At 39.6% G+C, this 26,627-nt stretch overlaps 2 protein-coding genes, 1 long non-coding RNA gene and 1 other non-coding gene across 5 annotated transcripts in view; 1 reads left to right on the forward strand and 3 right to left on the reverse strand.

Moving 5' to 3' along the window:
• Window positions 1–26,627, forward strand: part of LOC141572241 (uncharacterized) — a 95,239-nt gene that overhangs the window by 6,420 nt on the left and 62,192 nt on the right. The gene's annotated exons all lie outside the window — the stretch shown is intronic.
• Window positions 7,972–10,700, reverse strand: RPS13 (ribosomal protein S13). Its single transcript, XM_019746663.2, has 6 exons — window positions 10,593–10,700; window positions 10,398–10,446; window positions 10,127–10,205; window positions 9,176–9,345; window positions 8,651–8,751; window positions 7,972–8,048 (listed from the first exon to the last, which is right to left on the reverse strand). Exons 1-6 carry the CDS (start codon window positions 10,613–10,615, stop codon window positions 8,015–8,017), a joined length of 456 nt encoding a protein of 151 aa, XP_019602222.1. The 5' UTR covers window positions 10,616–10,700; the 3' UTR covers window positions 7,972–8,014.
• On the reverse strand, window positions 8,236–8,328 carry LOC141572623 (small nucleolar RNA SNORD14). Its single transcript, XR_012497931.1, has one exon. It is a non-coding gene; the product is annotated as a small nucleolar RNA SNORD14 (small nucleolar RNA).
• PIK3C2A (phosphatidylinositol-4-phosphate 3-kinase catalytic subunit type 2 alpha) overlaps window positions 15,994–26,627 on the reverse strand; it is an 86,745-nt gene continuing 76,111 nt past the window's right edge. The window contains exons 26-33 of the mRNA XM_019746618.2: window positions 25,980–26,089; window positions 23,903–24,110; window positions 22,546–22,670; window positions 21,431–21,548; window positions 21,275–21,347; window positions 20,839–20,948; window positions 20,626–20,751; window positions 15,994–19,019 (exon numbers count right to left, since the gene is read on the reverse strand). Of these exons, the coding sequence (XP_019602177.2) occupies window positions 18,837–19,019; window positions 20,626–20,751; window positions 20,839–20,948; window positions 21,275–21,347; window positions 21,431–21,548; window positions 22,546–22,670; window positions 23,903–24,110; window positions 25,980–26,089 (1,053 nt within the window). The 3' untranslated portion in view covers window positions 15,994–18,836. The remainder of the gene's footprint in view (window positions 19,020–20,625; window positions 20,752–20,838; window positions 20,949–21,274; window positions 21,348–21,430; window positions 21,549–22,545; window positions 22,671–23,902; window positions 24,111–25,979; window positions 26,090–26,627) is intronic.

Here is a 26,627-nt window from a genome sequence, read left to right on the forward strand (position 1 = left end):
TGCACGGCAGAGGGGGAGTTCAGGTGAAATACCTTGCATAGAACTCTTTAATTCTTTCTTTCATTCTTTGTGTTTTTATCTTGTGCCAAAGCAATTTATACTCTTATAGAAACATCAGAAAACAGAGACATGCAAAAGAAAGATTTAGACAACTCCTGTAATCCCACTTTGATCCGGTTCTGCTCACAACTGGAGTAGGAACAGAGGGGAAAGGGCACTAGGCCAGGCGCCAGAAGCTCAAAAGCTAGTCCTCACTGTCCCTTCACTGTGACCCTTCCTTCTCAGAGCCTCAACGTATCCAACACAAAATGAGCACCCCAATAACATGCCCCCTCAGGCTTCCCTCCTCTGTGATTCTAAGTCGGTGGTCCCAAGAAGTCCACTCATCAATTGGGCCCTTAGGCAGTTCCAACGTTCAACTATTACAAATATGGAAAAGTGCTAAAACAAATTACGAATAGGGAGAAAAGACCCTGAAAAGTTATGAAAATGAACAAAATTGCTTAAAAACTCTTCGAGGGTTGAAAATTGCCTTATTAAAATGCATGACAATAACCAACACTATAGGAAAAATAAAACAGTGACTGGGGAATATTCGTTTTCAAAATGTAAGGCTAATCATGCCACTCCCAATTCAAACCCTTTATCCCCTGGGCTCTAAAGAAAAGACAGTTCTGTGAAAAGGCCTATAAAGCCCAGCAGGTCTGACCCCTGCCTCCCTCCCTCCCTCCCTCCTCCTCAGCCTGTCCCTCCTGCACAGACTGTGCTCCCTGCTGCCAGGAGGCCTCTGCACGGGCTATTGGCTGAGCCTGGAATGCCCACACCCCTCCCACTTCACTCCCCCTTACTTCAAATAACAGATCAAGAGGCACTTCCTCAGGGAAGCCTTCTCTGCCCCCTCCGAGAGATTCCCCCACCCAGCCATCATTGGCTCTTGTAGCACCAGGCATATCTCCTTTGTAGCACTTGTCACAGTTGGCATCTACATTTGGTGATTATTTGATTAATTCTCTCTCTCCTCCAAAACCCAGTAGGTTCCATGAGAGCAGAGACCATGGCTGGTTTTGCTCACTATTATATCCCAAACCCTAAAATAGTACCTGATGCATATTCAATAAATGTTTATTGTTTGGATGGATGGATGGATGGATGGATGGATGGATGGATGGATGGATGGATGGGACAGGAGAGGAGAGGGCCTAGGCCCATTGTAAGTGTTTAGAGAATGATGCTGAATGAAGAAATGGGCAGGTTGGGCAGAGCCCAGAAGATGACTCACATATACACCTGATTGCCAATCTTCGGGTAGGTACAAGGCCACAAAGGAATCTGTTAGGATGTAGGAAAAAGTGATTCAGTCAGAACTGAAAACACTCTGCCCGCTGCTCCAGGGTCTCTCTTCTGAAGATGCTGGAGACTCGAATAGCTTTCCCTGCTTCCAGAACTTAGCATGGCATGAACAGCAGGGGCTTGGAACCTAACCGGTCCAACCTCCTTTCCCAGGCAAGGATCACCCAGGCAGTGAGACTTGCCAGAGTTAACACAGCCCCCCCCGGGGGGGGGGCAGGATGGAGAAAGCAGGGCTGAGGCATTGACAGACCTGGGTTCCATCCTGACTTGTTATTTGCAGACTCCCTGTTCCGGGCTCTTCCACCGGGGTACAGGGGACCTAAGTCTCGTCACCTGACTGGCTAACTGAACACACCCCAAAATCCCAGTTCACCTTCCTCAGTGACCCTCCTGCCATACGCTCTGGGTCCCACCATACACCCACCTAGGCTGACTACATCTTTCCTTTCCAGCCCCCACCCACTCCTCATCTTGCTTTCAAAGGTCAGAGAACGTCCTGGTCAGAAAGCAGTCCTTCAGCAGCACTGAGATGTCAGACCCCCAGCTACTTTGAGAAAACGAGAAGAGCCGTTGTTTCTCAAATCCAGTGTCCAGCCTCTGTGGCCTCATCTTGGCCTGTGACCTTGGGCATCTTGACATCTATTTTCTAAGAACTTAACATCTATTTTATAAGAGAAAAACTGAGACAAAGGAGTTTAGTAATTTCTGCAGTCATGTCGCTGTAATGCTCCAATGACATTATGGAGGCAAAACAGTTTGTAATCTGTGACTCCCTGATCCTGACTTAGAGGCAGTGAGAGCTCAGCGTCATTTGTGTAAATAATGAATTTAGTTCGTTTAGGGCTTTACAAGTTACAAAAACCAACCACGATCTTTGAATCTTTGTGAATTTGTTCATAAATAAGTATATTAGTGTAGGCTCTCAAACAAGGTGCCCTCTAGGAAATGTTTGTGCCTCTCCAACGATGGGATTTCAGGCACTACAACCTGTTAGCTGGAGAATTATAGGAGGGGCTCTGCCTGATACCTTGTCAGTCTTCCTTGAAGACCAGCCTTGCCCCAATCTTTGAGCCAAAAGCACTGCTGGGGAGGTATGCGGGCCAATGCTGGTGGCCCACGCTGAGATCCCAGAGCAGTCAAAGTGCCCTTTCCCTGGATTGGTAGAATATATGCTAGCAGAGCGGGACCCCTCAGGTGACACAGGACAATCCCATAAGATGGTCTCTGTCCCAAGTCCCCCACTGTAGGCATGGTGTCCCCATTAGGCCCCAAAGGTAAACCAGGAGATCCCAACTGCAGCCTGCTGCTCCGGGCCCGAGTGGAGGACACAGCCCCAAAGCAGCGGCTCCTCATATGGGCCCCCGAGCTGGCTCACCCTCAGGCACACTGACTACCAGAACCAGAGGACAGCCCCCTCGCAGACACAGCACGCTTTCTACTTGTCCAAGTTGTCCCTCCTTTTCATTTCCTGGCCCCTCACCACAGTCCGTGAAGTAGGGCTCCATGTTGGACCCGGCAGATGGATGAGGAACTACTACCCAGCAGTAAAAACCAAACTTTGTGAGTCGTGACTTTCCCATCCCAGGAGTTTAAGCCGAATTAAAAAGCCACCTGTGAGCGGTTTCCAACCCAAAGCCTACCAGCTGCCAGGTCCTGTGGACTCTGCTCTGCTCTGCACAGGCCCAGGTCCTGTTTGTGCCCACCCAGGCTCTAGAAAGCAACCCCTACCCCACACCCCACCCCCCGGCCCTCGCTAACAGCCAATAGCTCTGGTGGTGTGTCTCCTACAGATAGTCCATCAGCTCAGCCTGGACCTGGGCCCCCTGGGGATTGACCTAACTCCTTTCCCAGACTCTCTCACTGCTACCAAGTTCAAAGCCAAACTGAAATAGTCACTGGTCCTTCACACTGCACTCTCCCACTACCATCATTGCTCATGATCTTCCTTCTACACAGGAGGCTCTATTACTGGGGTGCTCCCCCAACCCCCTTGCCAAACATGTCCTTCAAGATCCAGCTTAACTGCCACTCCTCTGGGAAGCCTTCCCAAATGTTCTGATTTTTCCTTAACACTTTAACTGCTCCTCTCTTCTGAAGTTAATTTCTACTTTGTGAGGTTTGTACACTTAATGAATGTGGTCCAGCCACATTAGTCTGTACATCTTTTAAGGTGCAGGGTCAGGTGTGTCATCTTATTAGCATCTGTCCCAGCACCTTGCCCACAAGGAGCACTTAGTGAATGTGTTGAATGAATTAGCAATGAATCCAGACTCTAAATTGCTGTTCACCAGTGTAGAATGCATGTCACAAAAGTGCTCATAAATATTTGCTGAGTGAATGAACTGCTTTTAAAATTCTAGACCTCATAGAGACTTTTTAAAGAATTATGTTGGGCACAGAAAGACTATAGCAAAACCCCCTTGCATGTATCACTTAGCTTATGAAATAAAGCATTACGAACACAGCTGAAACTCCCTGGGTAGCCCTGCCCCATCCTGCAGCTCAACCTCCTTCCCTTGGGAGAGGTACCACCATCCTACTTTGAGGGTTTGTCGTTCCCAAACTTCTGCTGTCTATGTCACTGTGTTTGTAGCCACAGCGACGGGTAATAGTGTAAGAATCAATGTGACTGCAGGTGAGGCTGGGACGCCATGAACTGCTGGGGGCTGAAAGGCAACGCTTATCCTTAGCTTAAGAGAAGGCTAATTTTTTACTCACAGGTAACAAAATTAGAGAGAAACAACATACAAGAGAACAGTGCCTAAATTCACTTAATTTCTGGAGATTTTAAAATTTGGTTTCGCTAATGGATATCTTCATACATTAGGAATTAGCTAAAACGTTTGTTAATAATTTTTAAGTTGACTTATTACAGGTCTTGTATTATTTGCACTTCTCTTAAAAAAGAAAAAAAAAAAAAAAAACCTGAGGAAGGCTAGCAACAGAGTGTGAAGCTGCCCCAGGAGCTGAAGCTGTCGTACCCCCTCCTCTTTCACTTCCTGTTGCAACCAATAAAGGCCGTTCGTATCATAAAAAATAAATAAAAATTTAAAACGTGAGGAAAAAGCTCGTAAGAGGCATCAAGGTATAGTAATAGACACACTAAACATCCCAGTGGCTTTAGTTTGAGTCTCAAAGTAGTTTACCTTTTCTGAGCCTCAATTTCCCCATCTTTAAAATGGGGATAATTTTTTTAAAAAATTAATATTTATACCAAACCTCCTTCCAAAAATATCTGGAGTCAACTTTTTGGGAAGTTGTAAAAATCAAAGAAATAACAAGTATGAGAGTACTTTTAAATTGTAAGCTGCAGGTACTGGGTAGATGCAACAGCAACATACACCACCTAGTAGCAAAAAGGAGTAACTGCACCTAGATACAATTCAAATACTGTGCACACTATATAGAGTGGGGATCAAAATCCAGAGCCTTAAAGGATTACTGGACATTGGGGGAAACCCTCTAACATAAAAGACACACAAACAAAACAGACAGTGTAAAGGTAGAAAAAATTTAAGATTATCATTAAGTATTCAGAGATGAGAAGATATATCTGACAGATTTCTATAAAAAAGAATATTCAGGGAACAAAAATGAGCTCCGAGCAGTGGTGAGCTAGATCTGGCTTGTAAGGTCTCCCAGGAGCCAACTGTTAAATTTCAGGAATTCTTCAAGCCAGTGAAGCACAGGTATTATTAAAAAAATTATATAAACTCAAAGGTAAATAAATTATATTCAAAATAAATGTAATACTCGAAACTCATAATTTCCTAATTATTTTATACCATTTTACTATTATCAGTGGTCTTGAATTTACTTTATTGTTTCTGTACAGGGGAAACACTATACAATAGTTTGCTACTGAGTAGTCCTTCCCAACTCCACATTCAGCCCCCCTGGTAGCTTGAAATCAGCCATAGTGGGAGTTTTTATATCATAGAAATAAGTATGCACTGCAAATCAGAGTTGTCTCCTCCCCGCCAGAGTTAAATATTTACCAACATACCGACATACATTTCACAACATAGGTACATAGATACAACACATACACATACATACACATGTATGTACATTTACTAACACGCCACTGGCTCTGGAACATTAAAAATATGAAGGTAGAATTGAAAAACTTAGTGAGATTGGAAGATAAAGTTGAAACCTCCCAGAAAGTAGGGAAGAGATGGACAAGAGTTGGTAAAAAGTGAGAAAAGTGGGGCCGGCCCGGTGGCTCAGGCAGTTAGAGCTCCATGCTCCTAACTCCAAAGGCTGCCGGTTCAATTCCCACATGGGCCAGTGGGCTCTCAGCCACAAGGTTGCTGGTTCAACTCCTCGAGTCCTGCAAGGGATGGTGGGCTAGATTGAACACGGTACCTTGAGCTGAGCTGCTGCTGAGCTCACGGATGGCTCAGTTGGTTGGAGTACGTCCTCTCAGCCAGTTCGATTCCCGCAAGGGATGGTGGGCTGCGCCCCCTGCAACTAGAAAACAGCAACTGGACCTGGAGCTGAGCTGCACCGTCCACAACTAAGATTGAAAGGACAACAACTTGACTTGGAAAAAAAGGCCTGGAAGTAAACACTGTTCCCCAATAAAGTCCTGTTCCCTTCCCCAATAAAATCTTAAAAATAAAAAAATAGTTAAGATGAACACCTGTCACTGAAAGAAAAATGATTTTTAAATGAAGAGAACAGTTTGAAGGAAATCTTCAAATCCTAGGTGCTCACATATGGGTAGATTTGGACAAATAAGATCCATATGCCGATTCCAAATAGATGTACAAAGAAAAAGCATCTGAGAATTTTTGTTTAAAAAAGAATAGATGTCCAAGTCTGGAAGACAGATGAAAACCATACTATATTAAACAGAAGGGAGCAGAAAAAAATTAAAAATTTTATTAGACTGATCTATCAAAAAAACTTAAATCATTAGAGATAGTATCAAGAAATTATTGAATTTCTACAGCAAAAATACCACAAACCAGATTGAAGTTGGGAAAAATATTTGTAGCACATGATAAAGGGTAAAGAATAACACTGTTCCAAGAGAAATTGGAATAGGGCATGAATAGGCAATTTACAAAAAGTAAACATAAGATACTCATCAGTTACCAATGTAAAACAATAAAGAGGATCACTGATTCTCATAACAAAGATTTAAATAATTATCTTTGGGTAACTACAAATTATAATATGTAACATCTATGGAACAAGTATCTTCAACTACCGTGTTTCCCCGAAAATAAGACCTAGCTGGACCATCAGCTCTAATGCATCTTTTGGAGCAAAAATATGACTCAGTATTAGATTAGATATATTAATTATATTACCTGGTCTTATATAAGAACTGGTCTTATATTTTTGCTCCAAAAGATGCATTAGAGCTGATGGTCAGCTAGGTCTTATTCTCAGGGAAACATGGTAACTATCTAGGGTTTGTGTGACCTGCTTTTACTTGTTCATCACTCTTGGAGATGTTTGCCTTATTACATGTAAGTTTAATTCTTGGTTTATGATTGTGAGCCACTTTAAAACATGAACACAAAAGCACAAGGGATTAAAAACTTACATCTAACACTAGGTAAGAAATGGGTAAAATACTGAAACAGACTATCCACACCTGTCTCCCTTGTGAGCCCACTAGGAAGGGGGACTGAATCAGTCTGCACAGCCAGCATAGAACATGTACTGCTGGGTAGGTGGCTATATGGCCCTGAAGACCAAGTTAAGTGGTTTGAGTGAGTGTACCTCCTGAGCCCGGCACCCAACAGGCTATCAATGCTTGTTAACATAGTGGTCTCTTGAAAAGGACTTTGCCTAATAGTGTGATTTCAAACACAAATTTTATTACTACTTAGGGTAAAGGTGAAGTAAAACGCTGATTATTATAGTTAGAAAAAAGGCGGTACATACAAATGGCCTGCTTGAACTTTTCCTGCATCCTGAAGGAGCATGGCTTTGTAAACCAGCCAAACACATGGTTTGTCATTTACTGGTCTTAAAATCTTGAATAGCTCATCCAATTGTTCAAGAGAATTAACTCTTTCAAACAGGGGTACCCAATATTCTGCCAGCATCTGGGTGAGTCAATTTTATTTTAACTCATCCAAAAGTTGCCAGGCTCAGGAACCTGAGCTGCCCTCAGTTCTTCCTGTTCCCTCTGCTCCAGATGGGACTGTGCTTGCTTACTGTTTGCTGAATCTCTTCTTCCTCGTCTTTCAGCCTCACCAGTAAGTCTGGGAAAACGTATCTCTACCTCCTGAGGTCCCTCCACACTAAAGATGTCCTTCTCCAGACACTTTCATGTGTATTTCTGATGTTACCCTATGGATAACATGTATCACAGTTCTACCTGGCATTTAACATCAAATACATCCAAAATACTTGGAAACATTTTCCCCATGACATTAAAACAACTAAATCACTACTACTTTCTAATCTCTTCCAGCACCCTCTATACCACCTTAACTGCTCAACTTGATGCAATTATAAACAGGTGCAACAATGGCTGCTATCTTATAGCTCTGTAGAATTACACAATTCTAATTCTGCTAAAATACAAATCAAAAATGAGCAACATATATGAATCACTGATAGTTTTTTAAGGAAAGAAATACAAAACATGCGTCTCATTAAACAATGATTTTATTACTTGAGTACATAGACAAATTTATGCAACCAAGGCAGAGGCCGTGGACGACTCGCTGAAAAGGAAAAAGGAGGGAGGGGAGAAGACTGGATTAATACAGGTCCTCCATATTCACCCATAGCATTTCCCAGCTAACGGACTTATTTCGAAACAGCTAAAATAAACCCCAACTATATTAAATGCACCAAACTGCTGAGTTCTTGAATCAGTTCATTGTGCTCAAACATAATGAATTAAGATGCTCACTCAGACATCCAAGGAAGAACTGGCCAACATAAGGAACAAAATCCTTCTGGTGGAAACTGCGAATGTGTGGACAGTAATCATCATAGTGAGCATCTGATGCAAAAATGAAGACAACGGAAACACCTGGGAGCAGTGGCATGAACTGAAATTTTTACCCAGTATCTATCTAAAGGCTTGTTCATGTTCTACATCAGGGGTCTGTGAACTATGACCCTTCGCTTAGTATTTGTAAATAGTTTCAATGGAACACAGCCACACCCGTTTATTTATGCATCATCTATGGCTGTATTCCTGCTACAATGACAGAACTGAAAGTGTGGTTGGCCATGTAGCCACGACCTAAAACATTACGATCGGTCCTTTTACTCTATTTACTATCTGGCTAACCTGTTAACAAATAAGGATACTTACTATTTCCAGTTGGGGGGGAGGACTCGTTTGGTCTTGTAATATCGAGCCAACCGGTGAATACGACTCTCGATCAGAATCAGACGGAATTTAGCATCCTTATCCTAAAAATAAAAAATTAGTAGAATTCAAGAAAACCATCCAAAACAACTAAACATTTTCAAACATTATTTTAACAAAAGAATGTATAGACACCATGTATTTTAATGAAAAGTTACCCTGTAATAGAATCACAGGCCAGGGTTCATGTGGCTACATGAAGTCATTAAGGATTTTTAAGGTTTCCAGGAGACCAAGAAGGAATGATTTGCATAACTCTGCAAACAAACACCTCAACATTTTCAACCAACTGAATATTACTATGTCTAGAGAAGGCAAGGACCCTCCCACCAATCTCTTCTGGTAGAATTTTTATTTCAAAGCAACTTTAGTGTGACTAGTTTGTGTCCTAAGCCACATTAGATAAATCAAATCCAATGCGTTATCTTTTACTGAAATAAACTAGTACAAGCAGTCCTATGCTCTTACCTTTCTGTTCCTCTCAAGATGCTTTCGAACAGCAACAGCTTTCTTAATTAAATGGTAGAGATCCTCAGGAAGATCAGGAGCAAGTCCTTTGGATTTAAGAATTCTCAGGATTTTATTGCCTGTCACAAAACGTACTTGTGCAACACCATGCGAGTCTCTCAGGATCACACCTACAAACAGAATAATGTATTATAAACTGCGAATGTTGGAAGACCATCATCACAGTGAGCTTGCTGGACGGACACCAAAGCTACCTAAAACCAGCTTAAAAAAACTTTATTAAGAACATCAGAGCTTCTTAAAAAGATTTTATGTACATTATTTTTCTTAACTCTCAAAACAGCATATATGACTACTTGACTATCTACTATGTCCTTCCTATTATGTGTGATACCTCCATGAGATCATAAGCTCTAAGAGGGCATATATTTTGCGCTTTTTCGACTACTGAAATCTCAGCATTCAGAATCACATACCAGGCCAACATTTGTTGAATGAAGCCACTTGCAAAGTCACACACAGTTGAGGCTCAAACCACATCTGAGAGAGTGTAACAAGCACCGTGAGTCCAAGCCTTCATTTACTAGCCGTGTGATTTGGGGCTAGTTATAAAGCGACACTGTGCGTGTTTTCTCAACTGTTAGGATGGGGAAAACTTCTAGCATTTATTTGAAATCATTATTGTGAGAATTAAACGAGGGCAGTATTTGTGAAATGCTTAGAACAATGCACTTATGACAGTGCCTAGCTCATAATAAATACTCATTAAATTTTTCAGAACGTTTTAATAATTTTATCATCTTCTGAGTGAGAATTTGAGAGTTCAACAAATGATGACCCAGAGGTCTCGGTCAACAGTGAAGCCAGGAAAAGGGGCAAAAGGTTTTCAGCCTTTTTCAGCAAGTTACACGCGGGCAAATGGAAGAGGCTACATTACACAAAAACACTCACCGATTTGTGAGGGGGTCAGCCCCTTCTTAGCCAGTTTGTAGATCTGCTCCTTCACATCGTCAGATGTCAACTTCAGCCACTGATTGTGGAGAAGAAAGCGGCCTTAGCACGAGAAACCAGGGGCGGTACCTAAACACAGCGCTCCCTCCACCCTCAAAGTAGCGCTCCTCATGCACACATGGCCCAGAGCCCGCACGCCGGCGCCACTTCCCCCGAGCGACGAATGGCATCCTCCTCCCCCACCTGTCCCCGGTCCCCGCACGCTACTTACGGTGGGGACGCTGCGGCGGTAGGGCAGAGCCGACTGGGACAGGCCCTTCCTGGGGAGAGAAGCAGTCTTAGGGCAAAGTGGTCCGTGCCACAGCAACCCAGAACATCATCCCCTCGACCCGCTGCCCACACTCCCTCCTTTCCCCTCATCCCCGACGCCGAGCCCTGCAATTCTCGCAGGGAAACCCGCGCTCACCCGGGAGCATGCATGCGACCCATGATGGCGGTGGCCAAGCAGCAAAAAGAGAGCGAGGAGTGTGAGAGCTTCCGGAAGCCACCCAGCACACAGGAAATGACCTCACACGTTCCCGCTTCCTGGCCTGCGGGAGGAGGAGTTACGCTGCGTGGTCCTCGGCGTCCGCCTAACTACATATCCCGAAATGCATTTCAACGTGGTAGCCACTTTCTCAATCAACAGAACTACACATCCCGGCATGCATCAGCCCTTGAGGAGGCTCGTGGCTAAAGCGGCAAATTGGGTCCTTTTCCAGCGGGGCCTGTGCATTTCTGGAAGTGCTGCCAAAACCAAGATAGTGCCGGTTTGAATCCAAGACTGGATGTGGGCATGGAGCAGAGACAGCTGCAGGGGTTGGTGGACTTAGTTCCTGTCCTAGGAAAGGCCGTTATCTGCGCCCCCGACCCCACAGAAGTTGGGTGCCTGAAGTTCAGCCATACACTGTTATAATTCATTCATTCACCAGCGCCAGCCCTTATCTTGGCACTAGAATCCTCAAAGTCTGTCTCTGCCCTTAATACATTCTCAGGTACAATACCATGGTGATACGTGCCTACACTGAAAGTAATTCATGGTAATGGTTAACAGCCAGCCAGAGCTGCTTTATTTTATCTCTAATCCTAATCTTTCAAGGGAGGGATCACTGAGCACGGGGGAAGTACCAGCCCAGGAATTTAAAGCAGGCACTGGCGGGCCCCTACCCCCGATCCACCCCCACCTGGCACCCCTCCACACTTGCACCGGACAGTGGGGTGCTTGGCTTGGTGGGTAGGAGTGTTGGGTAAAGCCTCACGGAGCCACGAGCCGGAGTGAGAGTTGAACCGGGAGGAGCTTTGGGAACTTTGGGAATAAGATTGCAAAGGCAGGAGCTAGATATAAGGAGGTGAAGGGAAGTGTTGAGGATGGTGGAGATACTGAGGAGTTTGAACTTCTTGGTAAAAGGAACTGCCATTGAAACTCTTAAGACTGACTCTGTGCTGGTACCAAGGAATGCGTTGAAAGAGTGGGCAAATGAAGGGGCTTGTTCAAAAACAGACCAGAAGGAAGGAGGGAGGTGAAATCAATAAATGACTACTAACAAGTTTGAAGTAACTGGTGAGACTTTGAAAGAAACTCCAGGTACTAAAACATCCCCCCTCCACTGCTCTTTTAACCGATCACTATTATTTGATGAATAACTTTCTAAAGCATTAAGAATTTCATTCAAATTTTCCTAGCAAAGATGCTTTTTTTTAATTTTTATTGGGGAAGGAGAACAGGACTTTATTGGGGAACAGTGTGTACTTCCAGGCCTTTTTTTCCAAGTCAGGTTGTGGTCCTTTCAGTCTTAATTGTGGAGGGCGCAGCTCAGCTCCAGGTCCAGTTGCCCTTTCTAGTTGCAGGGGGCACAGCCCTCCATCCCTTGCAGGAGTAGAACCGGCAACCAGCCCGCGCTCCAACCAGCTGAGCCATCCGGGAGCTCAGCGGCAACTCAGCTCAAGGTGCCGTGTTCAATCTTAGTTGCAGGGGGCGCTGCCCACCATCCCTTGTGAGACTTGAGGAGTTGAACTGGCAACCTTGTGGTTGAGAGCCCACTGGCCCATGTGGGAATCGAACCGGCAGCCTTCAGCGTTAGGAGCATGGAGGTCTAACCGCCTGAGCCACCGGGCCGGCCCAGATGCTTTCTTATTGTTAGTCAAATTTATATCTTCAGCCCAGATATGGAATAGGTTTTAACAGGGCTCCAACTCCCAATCCTCATCCCTACCTACCTACTCCACGTCCCTTTTCAGTTAAACACTATGCATTTGCTCAAACCACAAACCTTGGAGTCTTGATTTTTCCTTTCTAATTCCCTTTAGAGTCATCTCAGCTCTACCACAAAAACGTATCACAAATACATTCACTTCTCTCCATTTCCACTGCTATCCCCAATCCAAGCCTCCCGCTCTCATATGGGCAACTCAGTGGTATTCCAGCTGTTTGTGCTTTACTCATGTCCCCACCCCAAACACATATAACCCATTCTCCATCTAGCAGTCAGTGATCTTTTAAAAACGTAAATCAGAGCATTTATTACTCCCGAGTAACCCCTCCTATACTTTCTCAGTGCATTTAGAATACAATCCAAACCCCTGGCCTCTGTCATCTCAGGCCTTTCCCGAGGAAGACCATCTCAACTTTAGATTCTAAAGTAATCCTCCTCCCTCCCAATATCCTGTTGATTATCTTCATAGCACATGAATCTGACATTTTCCTTTGCTTGTTTGGTAGTCTGCCTCCAATAAAATTTGAACTCTGAGGATAGACTGTTCATTGCTTTTATCTCCAGCACCCAGAACATTGCCTGGCAGGCAGGGAGTTAGGCACTTACGAACCTAAGTAATTTGTTCCCCATTTGAAGAAATCTAGACTACCAACTTTATTTCAGGAGGCAGTCGAAGATAGTGGGAATTTGGCAATCTAGACCTGGATTACAGTACACCTGTGTGTGATTTGGATCAGGTCAGTTATTTAATTCATGAGTTTTTTAAGCATTGCTGGAATGATTTGCCCTCAGCCCTGATTTATCATCGCACTCGTTTTGTAGTGGAAATATTGAGGGATGTCTATGATATAACCAACACCAGTACTGGATTGTTTTGAGAATACCACTCTGGTTAAAAATGAAAACAAAAACAAAAAACCCCCCAGCTGTTAAAAACACCATACGACTTTTCTAATAAGGATATAGAAATGTTGAAAAGTATTTATTCATGGAATAGGAATTACGTTATTTCAGGTTTTTTTGTTTGGTTGTCATGTTTGAGCCCTCCACTAGTTTTTAATTCACCCTATCTGGCCATGTTTGTATCAATATCATCATAGATAAAATATGCAGTTGAGTGTGTTGAATTTTAATCAAGTGGTGTTTACCTTCTATTAATATTAAGCCATGCCCTGTGGCCTTTATGTGACATACTTTTCTGAGAACTTCTTTTGTAAATTGGGACCTTCTGATTTTTTAAAGATAAAAAAAGGGGAAAGTTATAATTTTACTACATGAACCACTGTTAACACATTTCTAAAAGGCAGAGGTTCAGAGATCAAATGGTTTTAAAAAATGGATTTTATGACCTTTAAAGGTAAAATCCACATACGATAAAATTTGCTATTTTAACCATTTTAAAGTGTACAATTCAGTGGCTTTTAGTACATTCACAATATTGTGCAACCATCACCACTAACTCGTTTTCATTACCCCAAATAGCAGCCTCATATTCTTTAAGCAATTACTCACCTGTCTCCCCTCCCCCATAGTCCCTGGCAACCACTAATCTTTCTGTCTCTATGGATTTGCCTAGTCTAGATATTTCATATAGTAAATGCAATAGATAGTATGTGGCCTTTTGTGTGTAGTTTCTCCCATTAGCATATTTTCAAGATCTATCCATGGTGTGGCAGGATCACTGCTCTTCCTTTTTATGGCCGAATATTCCACTATACAGATGTGTCACATTTTATCTGTGCATCAGTTGATGGACATTTGGCTTGTATGTACTTTTGGGCCATAAATAATGCTATGAACATTCATGTACAAGTATTTGAGTACCTGTTTTCAATTTCCTTGAGATTTTATACATACACACAATATATGAATTGCTGGGTGAGAGGTCATGTTTTTGAGAACTGCCAAACTGTTTTCCACAGCAGCTGCAGTTTTACACTCCCACAGTGAATAGGGGCTCCACGATAAACAAAACACGTTTCTCTACATCCTTGTGGGTAGGAATTAGTAGCTCATTGTAGTTTTGATTTGTGTTTTCCTAATGACTAATGAGGTTGAGCATCTTTTCATGTGATTGTTAGCCATTTTGAAGAAATGTCTATTCAGTCCTTTGCCTATGTAGAAATTGGGTTGGCTTTCTGCTGTTGAGTTTTAAGTTCTTTATACATTCTAGATAGCACACCCTTATCAGATATATGACTCGTGACTATTCTTTCCCATTCTGTGAGTTGTCTTTTTACTTTCTCTTGTTGCTTGTGTTTTTTATGTCATACTTAAGAAGCCTGTCTAATCCAAGGTTAAAAAGATGGGGCCGACCTGGTGGCTCAGGTGGTTGGAGCGCCCGGCTCCTAACACTGAGGTTGCCAGTTCAATTCCCACATGGGCCAGTGAGCTGCGCCCTCTTACAGCTAAGATTGTGAACAACAGCTCTCCCTGGAGCTGGGCTGCTGTGAGCCTGACTGGCGACTGTCTCAGCCAGAGGGAGCGCAAGGCTCATAATACCAGCATGGCCCAGGGAGCTGTGTCCTACACAACTAAACTGAGAAACACCGGCTTGAAGGGAGGGGGGAGTCGGAAGAAGGAGGGGGGGAAAAAGGATGGACACCTATGTCTTCTTTTAAGTGTATAAGTTTAGATCATTGATCCATTTTGAACCAATTTATGTATATGTTGTTAGAGTCCTACTTCATTCTTTTGCGGTTAGCTAATTGTCCCAGCACCATGTGTTGAAAAACCTATTCTTTTCCTATTGATCTTGTCAGCCTTGTGAGTGTCTTTCTGGATCATGATTCAAACAAATAAAATAACCAAATAGTTGTTCTAGAAATGAAAAATACAACAACCAAAATGAAAAACTCAATGGATGAGTTAAACAGTTGAAGAGTAGTGAATTGGAGAAGTCATATTATTAACAAATTATTTAGAACTGATGTTACTGATCGATTTAAGAACCCTAGATAGAAAAAAATAAATATATCTACACCTAGGCACATCCTAGTTAACATAGATAAAATAGGATCGGCCCCAAGGTAATAACTATTGAAAGTGTATGATGGATTCATTCATGGAATTCATTATACTGTTGTCTAATTTTGTATACTCGTACACAGTATGTATAAAATTTGCACGATGAAGAGTTTCAAAAGAGTGAAAAAAATTTTTTTTGGACATTAACTGAGTTCATCACCCCCAAGAAACTGGCTCTAATTGTTTCAGTTATTGCTCTTCATGGTCTCTGGGCCCTTTTACATGTTACAGTAAAAGAATCGACATTTCCCCGTTGTGTAGATATGTCTATAACATGGCTGTTACTGCACTATTTAATATTTAAATAAACTACCAAAAGCCAGGGACCATACTCACTGGAGCATTTCACTTCTATGAAACGGTGAGGAGGCTCTAGGAAAGTGGCAATGCAGACCTCCAAAGAACCACACTTAGAAATCAGGCCCTCTAATTGGACATCTTTAGGGGCAACTGACAGCCCAGTTCTGAAATTCAGGATTATTTGAACTTAATAAACTCCTGGATGAGATGCAAAGAACAGCAACAGTGAGCTCAAAGTTTGGAACCAAAAATGTTAATATGTCAACGAGAAAAGAAATTATAGCCGAGTTCCTTTATTCCAGAAATATTTTAATACAATCATAGTACAGTTACAAAGTCACATTCAGTCCACTGAATATATTCAAGGCATTAATAAAAATATCATACATCTTTATTCACTACTTTAATATAATGAAAGTATTTGGTTCTTATAGATGAGACTAACTGCTATATTCATTCATATTTGCACTGCTAGTCAAATAGCATGTAAGTAAATCTGTTGATTATACAGTGCCGCTTTAGTCCTTTTTAATCTGAAGTCTAAGTATCAAAATTGACTGTTTTGTTTTTTAAATGCCACAATATTTGAATCCTAGAAAAAATAGTTATCCCATTTAAGGCAAGATTTTGAAACTTTTATACAACTTTAATTTGAAACGATAAAAGAATATCAAAGATCATTCATGCCTTAACAGTTAGATACCTACTGATTCTTATAAAGGCAGTAATAAGAATGTCAGTGCAAGTTCTACATTGGGTTCCTCAGTAGAGAAAATAATAGGTTCTTAGAGTAAACCATTATTTTCAAATCCCAAAGCACTGCAAGAGGAAAGAATTCTTCTGATGCAGGACTTATATGTAGCATAATTATTTTTACTCGATAAAGATAGATATAAAACTTTGTGAGTATACATAAAAATTAGTGTCTTGGCCAGTTTGTTTAAACTTTTGTTTGATTTACTTTAATGCAAGCTTTAAAAAAATGTAAAAAAACCAACTGATTTAAAATCTATTGATAGTAGTAGTGCAAAGAGGCGCCTCTGTCCCTTTTTTTTTTTTTTTTGGTAAGAGCTGAAGATTAGCATTTCACAAAGAAATAACTTATATTAAAATATATGTTAAGTGTGTGTGTGGTATTTTAATGACCAAAAAATGCACAAAATGAGTTAAATTAAGAGAAAACGTTACCACTTGTTCTGAACTCTGTTAACTGTACAGTATTAATCACAATATACATTTTTAGATAAGAATTCAGATTTCTTGTCATTGAAAAGTGACATCACATTTTCTAGTTCTATTATTTGTGCTCAGAGACACTGCAGTAACAGACTGCAAATACGCAGTATACATTGAGTCCAATTAACAATGACCTTTTGCCAAAACCATACTTTCTTTTTACAGTGGCTAAGGGACAACTCATGGAATGGAATTAGGTCTCAAAAGTTTAAATGAAACTATCTAGTACTTTTTTACATTTGCAAAGGTACTTATACACTTTAAGAAAATGTGAACTATATGTAGAAAAAGAAACTAAACGCTGGTGATATTCATATAGCATACTCACAGGGTTTCCTACAAATGGACCATTAGTGTTAGGCACCAAAAATTTCAAGTTTGTTTGTTTGTTTGTTTTTTTAAAGCCCGTCCCATTGATACACCCTCAGCTCTTCTATTTCTGCTCTGCAGGTATCACCAATTTCATTAAACATTTGTACAGTTTGTAAAAATTCTGTTCTGGACAACTGAATTGTCCTTTCTTGGTATTCTTCACTGCATATTTTGTCAGTTATCTCACAGCACCTAGATTGCTACAATCTCTAATTTAAAAAGTGAATTTCTATTTTAGCCATGAGAATTAATATAGTATATACATAACTATGTGTGAAGTTGAGTGAATAACTAATAAAAACTAATCTTATTCTTAATGGATACTGTAGAATAATTTCAATCATGTCCCTTATGATTCTGAATCACATTACACTGAGTAATTTACGTGAATGTACAATGTTTACAAATGTCAGTAAGACAGCTTACAAGACAAACTTTGCCATCAAAGTCTATATTAAAATTCAGTCTGGACCCTAGAATTCTTGTCCTGGGCCTCTTGTTCTACCAAACAGGAATGGGCAAATGGGTAAACAATTTTCACTTGTTTAATGCAGGAGTGGAGTAAAGACATATGGAAGTGGAACTACCAAACTGCAACTCACACTCCGAGGAATAAATGTAGGACTATAACGGAATGATGGAATTTAGTGTACAGCTACATCAATGAATCTCATTCAGTTACTGGACAACAAAAACACGAATCAAATGGCTGACTGTTTAACCAAGTCACACATCAGAAACAGAGAAAATGGTCTTTCTATGGGAAAAACATTAGTAAATATACATAATTTCCTGTGTTGGGTAAGTTGAAAGCGAGTGAAACTACTAATTATTTATCAAGTCAGGAAAGAAAACTCAGAAGGAAGTGCCAAGGAAGCCCGTGAAGTTAAGGCACCATTATTTACAACTTCAGTGATTGGCACTTAATTCCGACAAGGGCTTTAAAGACATGAATAATAAAAATCAATATTATTTCCCCCTACTTCTATAAACTACTTAGTAGTTCTTAACATAACGATCTATTGTTTGTGCTTTGCGTGTCAGCCCTGTGAACAGCAGCTGCATTTTATGGTAACACCCTGCACCGTCCCGTCCTTTGGTGTTTGCAAACATGCACAGTGGTAAAGGCTGTAGAAGGTGCAAAAACACAAAAACAAACATGCTGTGAATGTGTAAGAAACAATGCAAACTAAACCAAACTAAAGCTATGACGCTGAATTACTCAAGAGAGGATTAAATCCTTCACCAACTCAAAGTCTTTATCAGGACTTAATATATATTAAGTTTAGGGTTTATAGCATTCTACTAATATGTAATGACTTAAAAATGGCAATATCTTTAACAAATTCATAAAAGTTAGTTATGTGACTGTTGGTCCAACACGTGCTGAAATGTAGCAAGTTCATTTACTTTATAATTTCTGTCCAAGTATAAAAATACTATACAAAGTTCTCAAGTGTGTGTGTGTGTGTGTGCACATGTTTATAACTGTTTGTGTTTCCAAAGCTCAGAAATTCACTAGCTTATAAACAGGTTGCTGCAGTCAGCTGATACCACTTAACCGTCTCTTTGCTCAGGTTGAAATCTTTCAAAGCCAGGGTTATTCCACCCAAGAAAAAATTCTCCCGCAGAGATTCTGCACTGAGTACACTCAGTTGAAGTTTTCTCTGTCTTAATGTTTCTTTGCTATATCCACTGTACACAAGCTACAGCAAAGGCAAAAAGAAACAGAAAGTTACAAATTATTTGTTTGGTTTCTTGGATTATTTTAAGTAAAAATATAAATTAAATTATTAATCAGACAGTGACTACAATTAATGACATTGATTACAATATATCTGGTGGAATTTGTCTCATATTTTAGATGTATTTCAGGAGTCTTGGATTGTATCCACATGCCTCAGAGTGTCTCACATAGCAATGCACAAAGTAGAAAATTATTATTGACTAAAAACTAAAAACATGGTTTTCCGGAGGTGGAGGTATGGGGAAGAGAAAAGAAATTACATGGCAGCATGCATTAAGATGATAGCTGGAAAAGGAGATTGGAAGGAAGCAAGCAGCTGGGATAGCATAATTATAATTACTTTACAGAAAATGAATTAAAATTTCCTTTTGCTGTCTTTTTTCTGTTGGACTTTATATACCATGAAATGATAATTTCGGGTTATCCATAATTCAGTGCAAACTCACCAACTATAAATTCAGTTTACAGTGAATCTGGAGTTTCACACACCACATTCAACACTTAGAATTCTTTTCTTTTCCTTCAAGAAAGCCTCACCATAACTGCTGAGAAACATCTCCTTAATACAGTCCTTCTCACTGACTATAAGAACTAAAAAAATGACTACATTTCATTTTCTTGAAAGTACAATACTAACTAAAAAAAAGCCAATACTATTTTTCCAGAATACCAGTTGGTCTTCACTAAATGTTTTATATGCTTTTAAAGGGCTGACAGGATATGGTGTGATTTTAATAACCTTGATGAATATTCAGAATTATTTGCTCTCAGATCTCTATTCAGACATTTTGTGCGGATGTAATGTCAACATACACAAATAATGCGGTGTTTATCCTAACGAAGTACTTGACTAAGGGTTAGTGGGGTTTAATAGATGAGCCATCTACGCTGACCCTGAGGAGCTGAGCAAAGTCACGGTTCTGCTCCACACAGTTCAGTTGGTGCGTTGTTTACTGTTTTCAGTTTGGAGCACTCTGTTTAAGAGGGCTGCTCACGGACCACAACAAATTAGAAGGAGGATGATTTTGAAGCTACATCCTATCAAGCAAAGGTGAAGATTCTGAAGATATTTTAAAAGAATAAACAGGAAGGGCATTTCAACTTCAATTATGTGAAGAGCTGCCATGTAGAAGTAGGAAAAAAAATAGTTCTGTGTGGTTTCAACAGGTACAACTGAGATCCACAGAGGCAAACGTACAGGGAGGGAAGATTTCGGCTCAGTATAAAAAATAACCTAAGAGCTGGAGCTGCCCCAAACAAACTGGGCAGCCTGGAAGTATTTCAGCACAGATTGCACATCCCTTCTAAACAATGGTGTAGGAGGGGTTCAAGCACTGGAAAAACAGATGAATAATGGCCCCTAAGATCTTCTTAAAACCTAAGGTCTATAACTGAGGTTCAAATCTGCATCACTGTGTTAAATGCCATTGGACTGCTATTGATGTGCTCTACTAGCACAATAAATAGTTCAGCAACCAGTACCTAAAAATTTTAAATTTAAAGTGTATAAAATTTTGAATCTCAAATAAAAATCTAGGAATTTCTTAGAAATGATTTTAACTTACCATTTCATTGAATGTTGGATTCCTAGTCTTTCGTGAAATTTTGGTTTTACGTTTGGATGTTTTGTGGGTATCTGGAAGTAGGTATGTTTTGACATATGGATTTGGGTCGGCCCCATCTTCAGTAACCTATAAAGAAAAGCATTCCCTTAACAGTAATGCTTCTTACCAAGGGATGGGTTTCCTCTATAATCATCATTATTTGTAATCACTCACAAGATCTTTGATGTGCATCACCATGATGAAAAGAGTACCATTTCGGTAAGAGACAGATAATTTCACTGCTCCTCCTATTTGGCCTGGAGTTGGACTGAAGAGACCTGCATCTGAAAATATAAATGTGTTCATGTTTAATTTGATCTTGCTTGCAGTGGTTCAAGCTGCAACAAAAAATTTTTGCTTTAACTCCAGGACCATAACATGTGAGGTTAAAAAAAGGGTAAAGAACCTCGCCATTGGATACATACTTTAGTAATATAAGGGAAGTTATATTTATCTAGAAATACACCGCCTTAGCAAGAATACCCTCCTCATTCTCAATGAACCACAGCCAGTAACCCTACTGTCACTCTACACATCCACTGAGAAGTTACAGACTTGCAGGCCACAGGGAAGCCATGAACTATCAATAAAGAGAAAAAAAAAATCTCACCTGCAGACCTAGCTATTCCTTCAGCTTTCTCATCACGAAGTAAAGGGTGAAAAAAAGTACAAACAAGATCACACTAAGATAGAAGAGGAAAGAGATCCATTAGTTTAAATATTATATAGCACACAAAACAGTTTATTTTTCAGGTAGGACATTCACCTCTGCTACATCTGTTGAAGCTCTCATCAAACTTTGTAAATAACTGTTTAATTCAATTTTTCTTTTGGCTGCTACATCTTTTATGTGTGTTCTTCCTAGAACCATCTTATTAGGAAAGCTACAAAAGAAAAACAATAAGAAGTGGGATTTAAATTAATTCATCTGGAAGTGTTTATAGAATCAAGTACAGTATTTACTTAGAAATACACTTTTTATATATTTAAATACAAAGTAGTCTTAATACACTATAAAGTAAATTTTGTGATTTCAAAGTACTGGAGATGAAACAGCTCAAATACCCCATCATTCTTTTATGAACCCTGGTACAAAACGTACATGGTTTTGATAATTTGCTGTATTTATTACTTATTTTCTACTTATTTCTTCTCAAGACTAATCATTCACAAACATTGTATGTAGATCTTATCCTCCAAAATAATCATTACTCAATTAGCCACAGCTATTGTAGATACCAGTAAAACCCACAAATGACATACAGCCCAAATCAAGATAATCCTAATTCTGCTTATTGTGGTGGCTGTGGGAAAATGAGACTGCATATGGAAATAAACTGATACCCACTTTGCTGCCTCTTTACTTTAGAAATCTAGTCTGAGAAGAATATAAGCAACTTGGTACAGGAAATCTATTGGTCATTATACTACATTAAAACTGAGGATTTCCAAAGAATATCAGATACAAAACTAAGCACTAAGATTCTAATTAAGTCTCAATGCCTCAGCTTTTTATTTTTTAGAGGAGCTCAGTATGACCATATAGATTATTTCTACAGTGATTTAAAATCTGATTTTTTAAAACCAAAGTTCCAAATTATTATCTTGTGTTGCTTATTGTGGTAGAGATAACAAATTTAAAGCAGCAAATAAAATTAGAAAGATGGAAAATCCCACATTTTAAGTTTAAGATCTTGATCATTCATTCAACAAAAACTTACAGTTCCTTGTCTATGGCTAGTACTGTGATACAAAGGAAAATGAGTCACATATGGTCCACAGTATTTTACTAAGCGTTATCACAAAGCTTTTGACTTACACCTGATACTAAATAAATAGTTTCCTATAAAAAAGGATTAAAGTACACAGATGAGAACATACCCTGGTAACTTCCAAAGTGGAAATATAATACTGAGCTTGTTGTGAAGTTCTTGAAACTCGTCAAATGTCCGGAACACAAATGAGGGCTCAAGCTGTCCTTCCCTCAAAATTCGGACTACATAAATCTGAAAAGAAACCACACCCAAATACATTAGATTCATAATAAAACCTTTCCAGACAGAAAATCTACAGGTTTACTGTTATATGTAATACCAGTGCTTTTAACTTGGTAATATATGTCACCAATAGGAAACAGCAAATATAAAACTCATAGTAATTTATATCATATCTAACTACATTCTAAGAGTGACCTTAACCATTGTAATATATGGAAACAAGGACTGGAAAGTGAAAGTCATTTGATTTCCAGGATTAAGTATAATAAATGTACTTCCCAAATTTATAAATTTAGTACATTTCCAATGAAAATATTAATAAGTTCATTTAAGGGTAAATGAGAAAAAAGGCAAAATTTATGGCAGCTGGATTATGAGGGAAAACTTATCTTACTGGATATTTAAACTGTTATAAAGTCACAGTACTTTAAAGAGTAAAATGCTGTGCAGAAAGAGTCAGATATACCTACTGAAGAAATGAATTCAGGGATATATATATTATATATATATATATATATATCTAGATATTTATTTATATATATATTTAGTGTATTTAAAGGTGGCATGATAAATCATTGGGGGCAGGTGGAAATGGACTGCTCGATAAAATGGCGTTAGGATAAAATATTCAATAAACATATACAAATTTACTACTAATACAATAGGCAAAAATTAAAATAATAGTGAAGTCGCTTTCTAAAATTTGTGAAAAATTTAAAGACTGACAGGGCTGCAAAATATTAACACAAGGGTGAAAAATAGCATTAAAAAATGATGATAATGCTACACTATTGGTGGGTATGGAAAAGTGCACTGAAGATTCTGTTTTTCAAAAACAAACTGTGTGTGTGAGCGAGAGAGATGTGTGTGAGTAATACTTCATCCCTGGAGAGTAGAATGAGAATGTAAGATTGTTGCTTTACATGCTTCTATATTGGTTGAGTTTGTTACAATGAGCAAGCTTCACCTTTGGAATCAAGAGGAAATTGAAGGAAGGAGAAAAAGCAAAATAGTTAAGTACTACCCTTTTAGTCTTGCCCCAAAAGAATATCATTTGTCCCTCATGATTTTGGAGCAAATTAGGGATGCTCCAAGTACATTTATTTATTTTTGGACCATCCATGGAAGAGAAGTATGAAAAAAAAAAAATGCTTGAAACTTCAGCAGAGTCAGTAAAGGAAGCAAGAAAGGACAACAAAAATGCAGGCATGAGTCTCTCCAAGTACCTAAATCAAACTTACGTAATGTTTATCTGGGTTGTATTTCTTATGGTAAGTGAAAACAGAGACTTCCTTGATTCGACCATCTTGTCTAAAGGAGTATGTTTTGGGTGAAAATGAAAGGATGGGCTCATCATTGGAAGGAAGACCAGAAAATCGAAGCTGGGCAAGGTTGTGAATGAAGAAGTTAAACTTTGTGGCAATGCTTCCCAAACTTGATTCAATCAGCCTACAAAATAACCAGAAAATGGGTTAACAGTAAATGTTCATGAGAACACATGCTCAATTCTTTTAACATAATAAAAGATGAAAACCACTTTCATTCCTTTTAAAATATTAAGCAGATTCTCACTTTGCCAGGGATTCCCTTTGTTCGATAGGCCAAAAACCCATGAAAATATGTCTCACCCCAACAAAAAATGTTAGCACAGAAATCTCTTTTCCATCCCATCCCACTGTCTCCAAGAAATGAGGTTTGACTATCTTGAGCCCTCTGGGGTCCAATACTAATTAAAGAGCTATTAGGGACAGAATATGATTGGTATAATGCCAAAAAGATGATTTCATTATTTCATTCCCTTGTAATAAACGGGGTATGTGACAATTAAACAGGTGTAGAAGGAAGCATCCAGAGTAATCCAAATTTAAAAAAAAATAAAAAACCTTTTCTATTAAACAGCAGAGTGGTAGAATCTGGTATCAGTGTCCTTCTTCAGATAATCATAACGTCCCTCAGTTGGGAAAAGAAGATTTGGCAGGATGGGGAGTTTGGTGGAAATAAATTTGGAAGGAGGGCCTGGATAAAACATTTTAGGCACGGAAAGGAAACAAGACGTCTCAGAAAGAAAAGAGATCCAAAAACAGAAGTGAGAGAACCTCACACAAAGGTTTCTGCCTTGCTATGTGTGGACTGAACACTTGTGTCCCCCCAAATTCCTATGTTGAAACCCCAACCCCAGAGGGCCATTATGGAGTGAGTAATTAAGGTTAAATTATGTCATCAGGGTGCCCAGCTCCAATAGGCTTAGTGCCCTTAAAAGATGAGACAAGAAAGCTCAGGCTTTCTTGCTCTATATCTCCCTCTTTCATGTGAAAAAAACGGAGAAGGCAGTCAGTTGTCTACAAGGTAGAGCCCTCCAGGAAGCGCCTTGGCCAGCACCTTGATCTTGGACTTCCCAGCCTCCAGAACTGTGAGGAAATAAATTTCTGTTGTTTAGGCCTCCTGTCTATGGCATTTTGTTATGGCAGACCAAGCAGTCTAATATATGCTTGCTGTATAGCTTTGCCCAGGGGAGCCAACAAAGCTCTTAAAAAACAAAAAACAAAACGAAACCCATCAATACCTAAATTATCAGGATTAGTTTGGAAGGCTATACAAAAGTCGGCTTCCTTCAATTCAATTCAGCCCAGACTCTTGATACTAGAGAAGTCCAGTCAGTGTTTTCTACCTCTTCTCCACTGAGAGGAAGAAGGCAAGAGAAAAAGGAAAGAAAAGAACGTGAACTCATACGCCCCTCTCTGCTGTGGCATTATAATGAGGTGGTTCCACTAGCCAGTGACCAGCATGGTCAGCAGACAGAACAGATCTCCCAGGAAGCCCTGCCTTTAAAGCAATAATGACAAGTTCAAATGCAATCACTGGTATAAGTGTTTCAAGTACTATGTCATATAATAACAATTTACTACAGCAGAGCAGTAAATTTACTACAGTAGTGTTGTAGTTTGCTGTTTTCAGCACTTAAGGTATCCATGAAATCTGTTCTGGCAGAATCCTCAAAAATAAATTTAGTACAGATACCATTTGAGGGGAAAAAAACCTTCACAGAAACAGTTCATAAAAGGGATGTTTATAATTTAAATTATATACTAAATAAAGCTTGAGATTATATTTGAGTGAAATGACTTACTTTTTAAAATGCTGTTGCAAATCCTTTAAACTTATTCAGTAAATAAATTTTTAACAATCTATTTGCTAATACTAAAAATCAGTGTTTTCCTATGAATCAGCTTTTTGATCTATAGCACTTGTTTATACTAAAGAAAACCAATCAAAGCTGAACTGTATGGACCTGCTCTAACATACTTCAATATGCCTTACCTAGTAAAGAAAATTGTAGCTTCTGCATCTGTAGTTTGGGGTTGAAGTGCATCTCTGACATATTTTAAATCTTGAATACTTGTAAGTTCTGGTAACCCCGAAGGAATCATCTGTAGAGAGAGAGAAAAAATAGTTTGTGACTTAAATTTTTAAGAAGTTTGTTCCCTACCCTTCCTTAAAAGCTGGCCAAGTAATCAGAACGAAAGCAAACAAAGACAATCACAGTTTTGAGGAGTTTGTTAGTGTTTTAGAAACCTAAGCGAGTCTCTTATCAATGAACAAAATTGAGGCCAAAGAAGCCAACTGCTGGAAGTCACGAAGTCAGTTTACGGAATAATAGCTGTGTTATGGAATAATACCAGACATTTTGTCTAGCACTGTTTTCACATCAATTTCAGTCACAATAATCATAGCAGGTTTTCATTTGTTTGTACTTTTTACTTAATATATGTCCACAATCTGAACACACCCAGATTAAGACACAGAACATCTACCCGCATCCCAGATGATGCCCTCAGGTTCCCTTTTCAGTTACTGTCACTCCTTACCTGCAGGGGAACTACTCTTGTGACTTGTTTTTTGTATTTTCTATAAATGGTGTCTGGCATGTCTCACATAGCAGCAATTTTTAAATATGTTGGTAATAAT

The sequence above is a fragment of the Rhinolophus sinicus genome, linkage group LG06, assembly GCF_036562045.2.
Source record: "Rhinolophus sinicus isolate RSC01 linkage group LG06, ASM3656204v1, whole genome shotgun sequence".
NCBI classification, from domain to species: domain Eukaryota; kingdom Metazoa; phylum Chordata; class Mammalia; order Chiroptera; family Rhinolophidae; genus Rhinolophus; species Rhinolophus sinicus.